Source organism: Neofelis nebulosa, chromosome 2 (assembly GCF_028018385.1).
Source record: "Neofelis nebulosa isolate mNeoNeb1 chromosome 2, mNeoNeb1.pri, whole genome shotgun sequence".
In the NCBI taxonomy this organism is placed as follows: domain Eukaryota; kingdom Metazoa; phylum Chordata; class Mammalia; order Carnivora; family Felidae; genus Neofelis; species Neofelis nebulosa.
In genome coordinates, this window is record NC_080783.1 from 59,453,013 (window position 1) to 59,469,807 (window position 16,795).

Consider the following 16,795-nt stretch of genomic DNA (forward strand, 5'->3'; position numbering starts at 1 on the left):
GGGTTTAAAGAACAGTTAATAGCAAGGCTGCACAGGGCTTTTTTAATCATAATGCATTTGTAATATAGCACTTTGATCTTCTCCTTGTAGGAAATGGTGTTACATTAGCCACTTTTAAACATTTATGAGTGAAATTCAGTTATAGAAGAGTAAAAGTGATTATTCTTAAGCAGAACATGTTAGATTTCATTAAAAGTTTTCAGCTTGCCCCTTCCTTGTTAAAATCTGTGGGAAGTCCTTTTCCTGGAGAGTTTCAAATCAGGATCTAAGGACATAGGGCTTTTTCCTTATTTTTCCTGTTGGTAACAGCAAGATTTGGAAGGAAGGTATACTAAATACTGAGGTAATTTATACAAGTGGATATTTATAGAAAAAGAACTGATTTATGGTAAATACATCGATGAGAACCCAAGAACTCTATTACTAATAATTGTGTGTTACAATAAAATTTTGAGAAATGCATATTTAAAACATATCCATAAATTATCTTTAACAACAACAACAAAAAACCAGATGACTCTCAAATGCACTTCTTCTGGAAGAGCTAAGTTTGACCTTTCAGACCCAAGAGCCTTTTATTAACACCTGCCTGTAAGAAGAACCTTGCCACACGCAGCTTTTAGATTCAGAACCACAAAACTGATGAGGAAAGACTTGAAGGGTTCAGTTTGTGTCACTTGCTGTTTGCCGTTTCCATTTCACAGATGATTAATCTTTCTGTGAAGAAAGGCTAGAGAAACAAAGCACATTGGGCTCTTCCTGCAGTTACTCCTTCTGAATGCACACTAGCTTGCTAACTAAAAGGCCTTTAGATTTCCAGCAGAGAGAGATGTTCTGAAAGTGAATGCAGCTGGTTGGAGGTCACCAGTGCAGGGCTCTTGCCATTGTGTAATGGAGGCTTTGGCAGGTTGGGTGGGGGGGCGGTGTTGGAGCGGGGACCGCAGAAGTGGGCAGGAAGAAGGTGTTGGCAAAAAATTAATTCAGAATTAGAAGGGTTTTGGTCAGTTGATTTAATATTTTGGAGGGTAGATCATCAATAATAGGCTCAATTTCGTCTATTTGGTTTGTTTTCCTTTTTAAGGAAAAAATTATAATTCAGTCTCTTCCTAGTATTCCTCCCTCCCTCCATTTCCTAATAGCATGTTTATCTTGCAAGTGGCATCACTAGGTGATGTTGAAATGTTATTAACTCTTATAATCTTTGGTGTATGTGAATTGTCTTGAAATTTCTAAGACTGTTACTAATCGTGCTAGTATTCCACATTTTATATATTCAAATGTTAATGCCACAACAATGTTTCATTGGTATTTGGATTTTTAATGAGGTATTGAAAACAAATGATCTGTGTGATTTAGTTCCCCTGTCATATAAAATTGACTTTTTATTTTGAGGATTTGAAAACTTTTAATTTTACTATTTAGTAACTAAATGTTTAGTATCCACCCTGTAATTACTTTCTTCTCAATCTTGTATAGGATATAATGTGCAAAGTCAAATCCTGGGTTATAGATCAAAAGAAACCTGTTCGCTTCTATCATGATTGGAATGACAAAGAGGTAAGTTGTAAACATCTTGCCACCTCTTACTGCCTTGGCTTTGATTTCTTAGAGAATGAATTAGAGTTGTCATTATTTTATATTTTATTGTTATTAATATCTAGTTAAACTTTATTTCTGTAAATGATTGCTTATTCCCAGGCTTGTTATTATTTTCTTTTTCCCTACTTCTGATATTGCATAACAGCCAGTGTTTTACAAATAAGAATTATGAAAATGAAAATGGCTACTTGTTTAGAAAGAGTTTACTTTCAAGTTTTTCAGTGACTTACTCAATATTTGCTCGTTTTAAAAGGATTCTTTCTCTGTCTCCCACTTTAGATTGAAGTGTTGAATAAACACTTATTTCTGACTTCAAAACCAATGGTCTACTTGGTTAATCTTTCTGAAAAAGACTACATTAGAAAGAAAAACAAATGGTAAGTTTTTCCTCCTAGATATATTCAGACATCATATCTCTATCCGTACACACACACACACACACACGAACTTACTGCTGTTAGATTTTAATATTTTTCTCCTTATTATTAAAATGCTTAAAATGGATGAGAAAGCTTTGTTTGGTATTTACATTCTGAGATGAATCTCCTAATTGATCTACACTGAGAGAACTTAAGAAAAAAACAACAATTAAATTAGGCAATATTGAATCGTGCGTATTTACTTATTAAGTTTAAATTTAATAGACATTATTGTTTGTTTCCTTTGCTAAATGAGAATTTACATAGAACAATAATATTTTTTAAACTAGGAATTTCTAACTGTTGATATTAGATGTGGCTTTAAAATATCCACTTGAGATTGTAGCTGGGCGTAAATTTTAAAATCCTGATTAAATGCTTTAGAAAATTTTTTAAATGGAAACAACTGTGTGCAGCGGGCGGGGGTCGGGGGGAAGAGAGGAAGATCAGGTATCTGTTCCAAATACTTAAAGTGTAGAAAGGTAAAAACTATGCATTCATGTGTTGATTGCCATTTTGGACATGTAACCCAAATGTGCAGGGTTTCCTTCATTCACAAATAACTTGAAAACATCCTATATTCATGTAACATGGGGCATGTACACATTCGGCACTGCGCTCACTTTGACTCGCCTCACTGGACCCTCAGTGCTTTGTACTATTAAGTCATACAAACAAATCAAAACTATCCAGAGCAGAATATCTGCGTTCTCCTAAAATATATTGTCGGTTTTTCCCTGTACTTCATTAAGTACTTAGATGCACATGGTTTCAATTTTCCATTAAAAATTCTCATTTCCATATGATATCAAAGAGTGAGAAGCTTTAAACTGAAAAATAAACATTCATAGACTGGAAGCCAAAACAATAATTAATGTCAGATGGTTAACTCCAATAAATGATTAGAATAAATTCTGTGAAATTACTGCAACTAAAAATGCCCTGTTGATATTACTTTAAGACATTTTGTGTTCCAGAAAGGAAACTGAATTTGTCTTCTTTATTGGTAGTGTTCTAGAAAGCATAAACTTCACATGAAAATTTAGTTCTACCTGGTCACTGCCCTCCAGTAGATAATTAACTTTAAAATAATCAGTTCTGTCTTGTTCCAAATTCTTACAAATTTGATGATTAATGTGTTAAAAATTGTTACCTTTGGGAAGGAATTTTAAAATTTATTACTTGACCTCAGTTAATAAATCTTATTGTAGTGTGAATGGCAAGGTTTCTTGAGGCTTCCTGAAACAATACAGACATCAAAGTTTACATGAAAAGGGATGAGTCAGTTTCCTTGCCCAAAGGGGCTTCTCACACCTGTATTTGGATGATTACAGGTAGAACTCCCTGGCTCTAATTGTATAGTAAATACCATTTCCCAGACCCTAATGGTAGACAGACTGCTTGGGAGACGCCAGTCTGTGATTTAGCTGTCGCCAGACACCCCATGTTTTTTGTGAGACCAGTTGTGATGATGATATGGTTATAGTCAATTGAAAGCAAACTCTTGTCTAAATAGCAAATTTTAATTTATAAAACTGTAGAGGTATGGGTGATCCTATTTATAAAACCAAATTTTAGATTTTATATATAACTAATGATCTGGTTTGGGGTTGTGTGTATGTTTGGTGGGGAGCGGGGGATCAGATCTTGTGGAAGTTAGTGTAATTGTAGCTGAAAGATCAAAGACTGGGTAACTGAGTGATGTTCCAGAAGAGAATTTACCACATAGCCATTTTCTGTACAGTTTCTGCCGCCTGCTGTTCCTATTTTCCCTCAAGCTAGCCATTGACTACCCCCTGTGCATCCCTGCTCGTAAAAAATGATTGAGGAAGTATTTGTCATGTATTTATGAGTGGGAAACATTGTGTGATAGGGAATGGCATCTACTGGAGCCAGAAAGATTGCCATTTTCCTTTCATTCAGCCACTCTGCTACAGCTTTAAATCCTCTGTTTATGCAACATAGCCTTTGTATTAAAGTACAGAATAAATTTTTATTACGAAGGATATGAACGCTGGGTTTTCATCATTTCTAACACTGCAAGCAGATGTAAATAGTTAAGATACATTTTAACCACTAAATCCTTTTAATTTGTGTTAGCATCCCGTTTTGGGGGAGTGTTTATATCTAAGCTCCATTTGCATCAGTTGCTCCTTTAGCAAAAGAAAAAGTTTTGTTTCTTACGGTTATTGTGTAATGTTACTGTGGCAAATGAACACTGGTGCAGGAATAAATATTTTTATGGGTCTTTAGATCTAGAAAACTATTTTAAATGATCAGGAAAGAGGAGGAGGAAGGATTTGTGATTTGGGCCATAAGAGGAAGACTGAAACTATATTTTAGTGGGTCACCATTTCAGACGTAATGAAGGTTTTAGTTCACTTTAAATTTAAATGGTAACATTGTTTCTCAATCCTAGAAAAGAAGAAAGCACTTTGAAAGATAAGTCTATTGTGTTTTTGAGTAGGTATATTGACCTTTTGAAAGATGTAAAAATTGGAATGGCTCCAGGCCTCTACTCACTGGTTTAAACAATGTTGAATTAGTCATTTTGTTGATTTATGATTAAGACCTAGCTCCTTGAAGAGAAGCTGACTTGGCAGCCGGGTTAGTTACAGTTGTGTTATGATCAGATAACAGTAATCAAGATGTTGTAAGGGGAATCCACAGAAACCTTTTTTATTATTACAAATTGCTGTTCTTTGAATGTAAAACTATGTAGAAGTTGTTGTTTTGGTGGGTGCCAGTGATTTTTGAACACTTGAGGATTTCATTTTTTAAACACAATCACTTGTAACTTACAACTAAGATTGTACTTTATGCAGTATTTTCATTTGAGATTGCCTACTGAGTTATGGTGTCAGGCAGGTACAGGACATCAGAACTGTCAAACCATTCCTTAATTAGGGGTTTACATTTCAATCTTTGCACCTTTGCTGCTCTGTAAGTAGTATATGCCATCCAGTTGTGAAATCAGTAGAGCAAACTAAATTTAGGTATCTTGTATACCTACATAGCTTCCAATTGTGTTTTATTTTTGTGTTCTATTATCTCTGTCTTTCTTAAAACTATTGGTAAAGGATCATTCCATTTTATTGCTTACTATACTACATGTTCATATTCAACTGGAAAATATAGCAAAAATTTAAGAAATTCAGATTTCTGGTGTACATATGTGTGCATATAAACACATATATTTACATATGCCTTGGTGGGCTTGTGGTCACTAAACATTACCCTTTGACTAATATTATATGAATCAATTAATCTGGGTGTTGAAATTGATTTGAGATAGGTAGACAAAATATATGCTGTCTTTTAGGCGATTGTGTCAAAAAGGGCAGTGTGTCAGTTTCACTAAATGAATTTTAAATAGAAAAAGGTTTTATTAATTCTTACTATTCTGTGACTCAGCCCCCTCATCCCCACTTTTCTGTTTTTGTTTGTTTTCCACATAATTTGTATACAACAACTAAAAATAGTTTGGCGATACTATACATTGTGTACCTGATTAGGGGGAGAATAAATCCAACATTTTCTTATTTTCTTGAACTTTGTGTGAGAATTACAGGTACTGTATCAGCAACTATGCATGCAAAAGGAAGTATGTTCATTTTTTACATATAATTTTGTATGTCTGTATACCTATCTATGTATACATGGATACATATGTACGTAGATCTATAAATATAAAACTGTTTCTGTAAAATTATTCTAAGAAGTCATCAGTTTCTAAGAAGATTATTTATTGAAGCTAGAAATTTATGCTACTGTGGAAAAATCACATTGTTACACATTTGATTTACTTGAAATAGATAAAATGGGAATAAGTATTCTGAAATAAATTAGTCATTTGAGTTTAAGAGCTTCTCAGGTAGATTTGAAATTAGGTTTAATTCACATAAAGTTTTCAGGAACATGCCCTGTTGTATAAAGCAAGACTCACATGTATGAGTTTTTTAATTGTTCTCATCATCCACTAGTCTGGCAAAGGAAAATTTTTAAATGTTCTCATCATCCATTAGTCTGGCAAAGGAAAAGCTCTGACATATCCATGCAACATTTTGGGGGGATTATAATTTCTATATTTTATCACTTGTGGTTCATATAGTTTTGGGGGGTTGTTACGTCTCCTTCATCTTGAAGTACCTAACACTGTGAAGCCTATGAGGATACTTTACTTATTCTGGGTAACTACTCGAAATCACAACGTAATGCTAGTAGGTTTATTTTAACATGTGAGGGGGTTTGGGGCTGAATTAAATTTTATGAGAGATAATTTGTAATGGTTTTCATAAATCAAATACTTTTTTTAATGATGATTCCTTTATGAGGACTAGTGCTTAATTTGCTCCTTTGACAGAGATGAAAGAGTGATAGGGCAGGTCAAGAGTATTCTGGATGTCTAAACTAAGCAAAAATTTTTTTAATACGGGATTGATCAAATTGGTGAATTTCTCTACAAAATATTCTTTTTTTTTTTAATTTTTTTAATGTTTTTTATTTATTTTTGGGACAGACAGAGACAGAGCATGAACGGGGGAGGGGCAGAGAGAGAGGGAGACACAGAATCGGAAACAGGCTCCAGGCTCCGAGCCATCAGCCCAGAGCCTGACGCGGGGCTCGAACTCACGGACCGCGAGATCGTGACCTGGCTGAAGTCGGACGCTTAACCGACTGCGCCACCCAGGCGCCCCTCTACAAAATATTCTTAATTTTACTTGTTATAAATGAATCTAAAAAATTGTCTTAAAGAACCCTTCTTCATTTTAGTCTTTTGTTTTTGCTACTAGATGGTTCTCAACTATCTGCTTTTTAAATTTGTATTGTGATAAAGCTTTGAAACAGTATCATATGTTCTACAAATTGGGATTTCAAATAATTTCTGGTGAATGGATTTTGTGGAATTATTTCATAACTTCTTGATGCAGAATTTTGAGAGTTAAGAATATACTAAAAGCAAAACAAATTTTTAATTACAAGAGGTAGAACTCTAGAAGAAGTGGGAGGAAAAGGATCTTTGCCCATTCAGTAATCTTTTTACTTGGGATGATCTTTAGCATTTGTACATACAGGTACATGTAATAATACTTGTGAATTTCTTTCTGGTTTTCATTAAAACAATTTTGGTTGCTCTTTCAGCAATTTCATATTCTTATCAAGTGATCTAAAGCGCTTTATCATAACAAAACCAAATAACACCTCAAAGATGATTACAGAAGAAAATACATCTTTTTATAGGAGTATAATGCTGTTGACCCACCATACTGTGCATTTTAAGAATTTGTCCTGGCTCATTTGCATTTTTTGCCAAACACTGTTTATAGACAATAATTTCTATTTGCAAAATGATTCACTGAATCTGAGAAAGTCATACTTTTGGGAGGGTCAATTTTTATTTTCATTAGCACCATCTGTTGACTTACTGATTTATGAGTGATATAACTTGTCAAATATGTCAGGGCATTTATCTTTTTTTAAAGTAGTTAAAGAATTTCACTGCATATAGTAGGAAAACATTTCACAAAATTGTTTCTAGCTACGAGAGACTAAAGCTCTTTTAAGAAAAAGTCTTCTCTTACCAGAGAGGAGGTCTGTAGAGGGATGGGTGAATTAGGTGACAGGGACTAAAGAGTGTACTTCTCACAATGAGCACTATGTAATGTATGGAATTGTTGAATCACTCTATTGTACAACTGAAACATAACACTGTACGTGAACTAGAAATAATTAATTTTTTTAAAAAAGGAACAAATAAAATGTTTTCCATACAAAATAAAAACAAACAATTATTCTCTAGGATTCTCTCATATGAAATTAAAATATATATTCCCCTTACATACACACACATTCATAATCTCAGAAATGAAAGGCAAAGTTTGACTTATACAGTGTTTTTCAAATTACAAATGATTCATGTACACAAAACAACTCCCCTGCCTCTCTACCCCCACTTACTTTGGTGAATAATTCAAGGACTATTAAAAAAAATTTGTGCCCTGGCGCTTAAGGACCTCTAAATCAAATTTTGTTTCCAAAGCTGTGAGTTGTGATGAGCTACACTCATAAAATGGGAATTTTGACTAGTAGTAGTTGGTAGAGGTGGAGAAGCTTAAAGCCCAGAAATTTTAGGACTGTTGGGGGTAGGAGATAAAGAACAGGGCCTTGGGAAGGGTTTGGAATGGAACCTAAATGCTGTATATAGGATCTGCATCAGTTTTTCCTGGGAGAAGTCAATAGAGAAGAAAAGGAGATGGTGCCCTTTTGGGCAGTTTCAGTGTTTTGTCTAATATCCTGCTTGTGTAGAATAGGAAAAGAGTATAATGTTCTCGGCCCTTCATTCCTGTACTCTCTCTTGTATTCCCCTGTCATCAGATCTACCTTTGGAGTTAGTGTTGTAGTTCAGCTACTAGATTATGAGTTAAATAGACTAGACCAAAGTCCTGAGTACCATTAATAACATTGTGTCTGTAAAGAAGATAAATTCTAAGAAACTTGGAGCATATAGTCTATTTGTAAAGTAGGTAGTGTGTATTATGAGGTATTTTGGTATATTAAGAATACTGCAGGGGCGCCTGGGTGGCTCAGTCAGTTGAGCATCTGACTCTTGGTTTTGGCTGAGGTCATGATCTCACAGTTCACTGAATCAAACCCCAAGTCGAGCTCCGTGCTAAGAGTGCGGAGTCTGCTTGGGATTCTCTGTTTCTCTGCCCGTGTGCGATTGCTCACACGCGCTCTTTCTCTCAAAATAAACTAAAAAAAAAAGGAAGAATACTGCTACTTTAGAATTTGAAATATTAGTGTTGTGGTCCTTATTTGCTGCTAACTTGCTCTTTTGACCACAAGCAAATTACTTAGTCTTTTATGTATTGAAGATAATTCATCAGAATGTTCACATAAAATATGTCTGTATAAACAATATTTCCCAAATTTAATTACCATAACTCAAATAGAATACAATCATAGAAAAAGGACTTGTGTAGTCTTCTAAATGTATCTTCTGAATATATTCCCTTGGCTTTTCTTTTCATGATATGGATAAAGGAATAAAATGTATCATACGTATGTTTATAGCTGTTAATTCCTTGCTTTGAGACAGTTGTCCTCCAAAACAAAATGAACGGTGGAGAACCATCTCTGTTGTGCAATAGCGATAAAACTCCCATGATATCACCACCATCTTCCATGACTCCACTCCCATCTCCTCAGATTGGGCCCTGTGACTTTACCATTGGCAGATTAGAGGATTTTATTTCTTGGCTTCCATTAGATGAAATCATTGTTGAATTGTTACAATAGCATTTTTTTAAGGGCTTATTCTTTTTTTTAAGTTTATTAACTTATTTTTGAGAGAGACAGAGACAGTGGGGGGGTGGGGATGGGGGTCAGCAGAGAGAAAGAGAGGAGAGAGAGAATCCCAAGCAGGTTCTGTGCTGCCAGTGCAGAGCCCAGTGGGGACTCGAACCCACAAAACCATGAGATAATGACATGAGCTGAAACCAAGAGTCAGACGCTTAACCAACTGAGCCACCCATGCCCCAGTGTTTATTATTTAAAAAGCCTTTCAGAACAATTCCATTGTGATCTCCTGTATCTCATTTTCTCTATTTTTGAATATATGTATGTGTGCGTGTTGGAGGTGAGGCAGTGAAAGTTAAAGAATTAAGATCATCTCTAAGATTCCCCTCCAGTGATAGAATTTTGTGATTTTGATGCATTAGATTTAACAAATTCACAAAGAAAAGATGCCTATTCAAGTATCTAGAACCTTCTCAGCCCTCATGTATAGGTTTGTCATGGTAGGATTTTTCTAACTGTGGAACTATATACAGCATTTCTGAGGTTGCAAATACCCAATTTATGAGCAGCTTTCTGGCTGGGTTGGAGTTAAGACCTGGTCTTCTACTCTGTCCCTCTTTCATATCTCTTCCCCTTGAAAATAAGTCTTTTCTGGGTCTCACCATGTTCCCATCTTTCCTCATCGTGGGCAGCTATTACTTTGGCTAGAATTGAGGACAAAGTAGAAATAAGACCCCTTTGTAGAATTGGCGTATCTATATTTGAGGCTACTTGCATTACTCAGACTGTTGCATCTCCTTATTCTAATGTGACCTAGAAAACATTTCTCCATCAAAAACATTAGATTATGAAATACTCTCAGAAGCCTACTTAATTCATAACATAGTAGAAATAGTGCAGTGTCGATGAGACATGTTTTGGTATCTGTGACCATTTGTACCTCCAGTTTTTAAATTCTCCTTAAAAATATGTTCCAAAATAACTGACTTAGGAACTTTGAGTACACCCCTGTCTATAAAGTTCGGGGCTGTACATTGGTATCCATTCAGTCTTTTATTTATTTATTTATTTATTAAAAAAAAAAATTTTTTTTAACATTTATTTATTTTTGAGACAGAGAGAGACAGAGCATGAGCGGGGGAGGGGCAGAGAGAGAGAGGGAGACATAGAATCGGAAGCAGGCTCCAGGCTCTGAGCCATCAGCCCAGAGCCCGACGCACGGACTGCGAGATCGTGACTTGAGCTGAAGTCAGATGCTCAACTGACTGAGCCACCCAGGCGCCCCTCCATTCAGTCTTTTAAATGCTTTCATAAGAGAAATTAATTGGTGCACCTACGTGGCTCAGTTGGTTAAGCATCTGACTCTTGATTTCAGCCCAGGTCATGATCTCAGGGTTCATGGGATCGAGTCCTGTGCCGGGCTCTGCACTGATAGCATGGAACCTGCTTGGGATTCTCTCCCCCTCTCTCTGCCCCTCCCTCGCTCATGTGTATTCTCTGTCTCTCTCAAAATAAATACATTTTAAAAAGGGAGAAATTAATTTCATAAAAACTGATCATTAATATAAATTTCAAATTTATGTTTCTTATGAAGACTGTGAACTCATTGAGGAGGTGGTTACTATGTTTTCTTTTTCCTTTTATAAGCAGATAATCATTGAGCCCTTCTGTGTGTCATGTACCATTCTAGATGGTAAGCAGAAAAAGACTTTGCCCCCCTAAGTCTTATAGTCTAATGGGGTGATAAACAACCAGTGAACAGATATTTAATGTCAGGAGGTGATTAAAACAATGAATAAAAATAAAGCAGGGTTAAGAGGGTGCCACTTTAGTTAGGGTAGTCAAGGAAGGCCTTTTTGAAGTAAGGGAGTGTGTCCTGAGAGAATCTGAGGAAAACTCAGTCCGGGGAGAGGGAATAGCAAAAGCAAAGGCATGCATGACAGAGCACTGAAAAAGTAAAATTTGAAAACAACTGCTTGAAAAGAACTTTGTAAATTCTTATTCAAATACATTGCAATTAGGTTTTTTTAAACATATCCTAAACGTGTTGTAAGAGTGAATTCAGGGCTTTAAGAGTGACCATCATTTATTTTCTAGTTTGTGATAGTTAATTTCTCAAAATCCAGAAAGATTTTAGGGTTTTAAACAGCATTTAAAGTCATGTTTGTGAATATATAGATTTACTTTGAATTTCATCTTTCCTTTTTCATGCTTATCTAGTAACGTGCTAATCCATGCTACTGTTCACAAAACACTTCTTTTGAAAGTCCCTCAATGTATGACCTCAAAGAAGCAGATTAAACTTTACTAAAAATAATAGTAACTTGGGGTGCCTGGCTGGCTCAGTTGGTAGAGCATGCAGCTCTTGATCTCAGGGTCATAAATTCAAGCCCCATGTTTGGGGGTAGAGATTACTCAAAAATAAAATCTTTTTTTTTTAATTTTTTAAATTTATTTTTATTTATCTTTGAGATTGAGAGGGAGAGAGAGAGAGAGAGAGAGAGAGACAAAGCACGCAAGCCAGGAAGGGGCAGAGAAAGGGAGACACAGAATCCAAAGCAGGCTCCAGATTCTCGGATGTAGGACTCGAACTCGCAGACCGTGAGATCATGACCTGAGCTGAAGTCTCTAACCGACTGAGCCACCCAGGCGCCCCTCAAAAATAAAATCTTAAAAAAAAAAAAAAATAGCAACTTAACATTGGTCAAAACTTTACAGTGTTTTAATTTACAATGGTTCATTGGATCCACAGACAAATCCCAACCTGGCCCACACAACACTGTGCTATTTTGGCCTTGAATTGAATTTTCACTAAAATGAAACATTTCATCATAGGATTAAGAGATCCGCATTTTAGGTTAGGAATGGGTTAAGTTAGGAGCACCTGCGTGACTCAGTCAGCTGGGTGTCTGACTCATGACCCAGGTCATGATCTCATGATTTGTGAGTTCAAGCCTCACGTCAGGCTCTGTGCTGACAGAGCCTACTTTGGATTCTGTGTCTCCCCTCTCTCTCTGCCCCTCCCCACTCATGCCCTGCATCTCTCTCCTTCAGATATAAATAAACATTAAAAACAAAACAAAACAAAAAAGGAATGGGTTAAGTTAGCTGAGAGGTAAATGAGATTAGTGTTTCCATTAATAAAGATATTAAGGTACCTTTTCAGTACTTGTAGTATTTGTCATTAAGATCAAGGAGTAGTTGTCAGTATTCCTGGATGAATATCAACATTTTCCTTAGAAATTCTTTTAAAAAGAACTGTATAATCTGTGGAAAACATCTTTGGGTTTAGTCCATTTGATATTTAAAAGAAAAATATCTGTCTATTGGTAATCATTTTTTTGCTTTTTTCTTGTTTTAAATGATGTTTCAAAAGATTTTTCCCAAAGAGCATATCTGGATGTCTGAAATGTGAAGGTCACCAGTTTTCATACATAATTTATATTTAAAATTGTTGCCTTTTAACTTGTGCCATTTTTCTTTTGTCTGGAGTTGATGTGTAAATGAAAAGGGAAGTGAAAGAATATCATGAATTAGAATAAAGACAAATTCCTATGCCTAAAATGTTGTATTAATTGTAGTCGTCATCAGGCCAGTACTTACTGAATCCCTAACTATATGCCAGTTACATTTAAGACTTCCCAAAACCTTATGAAATAGGTACCATTGTTATTTTAAGGAAGGCAAAACAAGTATAGAGAGATTGAGGAACTTGGCCAAGGTTGCATAGCCAGTCAGTGATGCCAAGATTCAAACCTAAGCAGTTTATCTCCAGAGCTCATGATCTTTACTATACTATGCCATGGTATCTCAGCTTTGGGCCATTGGTGGTGGGAAAGGTAGACCAGGCCTGAGCAATAGGCCATAAATGCTACATTTCCTATCACTGTAAATTTCATTTAGATAAGGTTTTGTTGGTCTTAAACAGTTAACACACTGAAATTTGAGACTAAAGATTCACTCACTATAACCTGATTAGAGAATGCCGACTGAAGGTAATGTAAAAATTGTTACCTAAACTGTATGTTTATTTTCTTGAACTTATCATTGAAAACCATATTCCAAACATGTAGCAATTTAATAGCCATTTATAGCGACAGTAAAGTGGTTAATATATTTTTACATAGAAAATAACATATTATCAATCATTTTTTAAGACAAGTACTTTCTTCTACCACTTGGTTGTTTTGTTTGTGTGTTTTTAGCCATATAGTGATGTATTTCCTTGCATTTTCAAGGAGTAAGGAATTTTGAGACCTTGGAGTAGGGAATTGTACATGTGTGTATCTCTTACTAGATGAAGTACAAATAGATAATTTGTATAATACTCTATTTAAATTCTGTATTTGTACATAGCAGTGTAATGGAAAGAACATTATATATACATATGTATGCGTATATGTGGACCTATGTATACATACAACCAAGTCTTGGACAAAATAGTAACTACCATTTTGTTGAGCATGTGTTATATGCTAGACTTTGGGGCACTAACATAATAGGTTCTCTTATTTGAATTATTCCTCATAACAACCTTGGAATGCAAATATTTACCTATTTACTTTGAGAAGTATAAAGTGAGAAACCTTGTTAAACATTTTAAAGACATCTTTTATCTCGATCTCATGAGAAAACGTATGAAACATTTTATTGCATTTATAGCATACTTTTCATGGAACAAAAAATACAGGTTTGTGTTTTTTTTGTTTTTGTTTTTTTGGTTAGTTGTATTCTAGTGAAAATTTCACAGAAACCCATACCAGCTAGAAGATTGGAAATAAAGGAAATAAAAATAAGTAAATTATATGGTCAATTAATCTATAACAAAGGAGGCAGGAATATACAATGGGTAAAAGATAGTCTCTTCAATAAATGGTTCTGGGAAAATAGCTACATGCAAAGGAATGAAACTAGACCACTTTCTTACACCATAAAACTCCTAGAAGAAAACAGACAGTAATTTCTTTAACATGGGCTGTAGAAACATTTTTCTAGCTGTCTCCTCAGGCAAAGGAAACAAGAGGAAAAATAAGCTATTGGGTCTACACCAAAATAAAAGGCTTTTTGCACAGCTAAGGAAACCATCAACAAAACAAAGGGACAACCTATGAATGGGAGGATATATTTGCAAATGATATGTCTGATAAGGGGTTAATATTCAAAATATATAGAGAATTTATACAGCTCAATACAAAAAAAAACCAATTAAAAAATGGGCAGAGGACCTGAATAGACATTTTTCTAAAGAAGACATACACATGGCCAATAGATACATGGAAAGACGCTCAACATCATTAGTCAGAGAAATGCAAATCAAAACGACAATGAGATATCACCTCATGCGTATCAAATTGGCTAAAATCAAGAAGACAAGAAACAAATATTGACAAGGATGTAGAGAAAAAGGAACCTCATGCATTGTTGGTGGGAATGTAAATTGGTAGAGCCACTGTAGGGCTGGGTATTTTCCCTGGGTATTTACCCAGGGAAAATGAAAACACTAACTTGAAAAGACATATACACCCCTATGTTTATTTGCAACAGCCACGACCTGGAAGCAACCCAAGTATTCATCCCTAGAGGAATGGATGAAGATGTGCATATATACACACATCTTGGAATGTTCCACATAATGGAATATTACATGGCCATAAAAAGAATGAAATCTTGCTATTTGCAACAACATGATAGATCTAGAGGGTATAGTGTAAGTGAAATAAGTCAGAGAAAGACAAATGTGATTTCGCTCATGTGGAATTTTAAGAAACAAATGAACAAACAAAGCAAAACAGAGACAAAAAAGACTCTTAAATACAGAGACACTGGTGGTTGCCTGGGGGGATGTGGGTGGTGAGATGGGTGAAATAGGTAAAGGAGAATAAGAGTACACTTACCTTGATGAGCACTGAGAAATGTATAGAATTGTTGAAACATTATAACACCCAAAACTAATATAACACTGTATGTTAATTATACCTGAAATTTTTTTTAAAAAAGCAATTTTCCATTTTCTTTTATTTCTCCTACATATACATATTTTTGGTTTTTTAATATTGTAGTGTTCTAGCTTCTGAAATTTATAAGGGTATGGTCACGTACATTTTCCCTTCCTTTCACTGTATTTTTATTTACTCTCTCTTTCTCCCCACCAAAACAAAACAAAAAACAATGCTTCAGTATCCAGTTAAAAATTTGTTTAGGCATGTAACCAAACCTCATGTTTGGTGAGATTTTACTATTTTATGAATGCTCAAGACATTTATTTCTTTTCTTTCTTTTTTTAAAATTTATTTATTTTGAGAGAGAAAGCAAGCAAGGGAGGGACAGAGCAAGGGGGAGAGAGAGAATCCCAGCAGCCTCTGCATTATCACTGTGGAGCCTGATGCAGGGCTCAAACTCACAAACCGTGAGATCCTGACCTGAGCCAAAACCAGGAGTTGGAAGCTTAACTGACTGAGCCACTCAGGTGCCTCCTTTTTTTCCTTCCTTCCTTCCTTCCTTCCTTCCTTCCTTCCTTCCTTCCTTCCTTCCTTCCTTCCTTCCTTCCTTCCTTCCTTCCTCCCTCCCTCCCTCCCTCCCTCCCTTCCCTCTCCCTCCCTCCCTTCCCTCTCCCTCCCCCTCACTCACTCTTTCTTTCTTCGAGGGAGGGAGGGACAGAGAGAGAGGGAGAGGATCCCAAGCAGGCTTGACATGGGGCTCATTCTCACAACTGTGAGATCATGACCTGAGCCAAAATCAAGAGTTGGACACTTAACTGAGCCACCCAGGTGCCCGAATTCTCAAAACTTTTAAATGAAACAGCAACACTTAGAAAATCCTGCTGTGGTTTTTTTTTTTTTTTTTTTTGTTAAGACTTATCCCCATACCTTTCCAACTTTATCCAAATGGATTTTTCCCTAGTACTATCAGTAGGTACATTGTAACACTTATTAAATAACTAACAAAATTGATGGTTTACAACATAGTTCATAGATGTAGATTTAAAAAAATCCACAAAAATGTTTTCTTTCTTTTTTTTTTTTTTTTGGAAGTGAAAGCAGAGTTTCTTGAAGATACATATATATAGAGAGAGAGAGATACAGAGTGTCCAGGAGATTGAGAAAGGAAAAGAGAATGAGTCTCATCTTTGCATGGGGTGTGGGGTTTTTATTGGCAGTTGTGGTCTGGTGCACGTGTCTTCTTAGGGATCCAGGAACTGGTCAGAACAAGAAGAGGGTCCAGGTGCCCTTCATAAGTCATTGATTCCTTGAAGTCAGGTGTCTTGGCATCAAGGTGTTAGAAGTCAGTGGCCTGCCCAGTCACTCCTTAGACGTTATCTGTTGTGCTGGAGGACTCCAGAGATACCACTATTTCTTTGTCTCTCATAAGGAAGACATATGCGATTTGCATTACAAGGCATATGTAGAGTGGGGTGGGGAGATTTGGCCTGAAGTGAAGTTCTAGTATGTAGAAACATTCCACCGAAACTAATCTATACA

General features: G+C 35.7%; 1 protein-coding gene across 1 annotated transcript in view; it reads left to right on the forward strand.

The window, feature by feature from the left end:
- Window positions 1-16,795, forward strand: part of OLA1 (Obg like ATPase 1) — a 173,718-nt gene that overhangs the window by 126,309 nt on the left and 30,614 nt on the right. Inside the window, exons 6-7 of the mRNA XM_058713680.1 lie at window positions 1,477-1,557; window positions 1,879-1,976. Of these exons, the coding sequence (XP_058569663.1) occupies window positions 1,477-1,557; window positions 1,879-1,976 (179 nt within the window). The remainder of the gene's footprint in view (window positions 1-1,476; window positions 1,558-1,878; window positions 1,977-16,795) is intronic.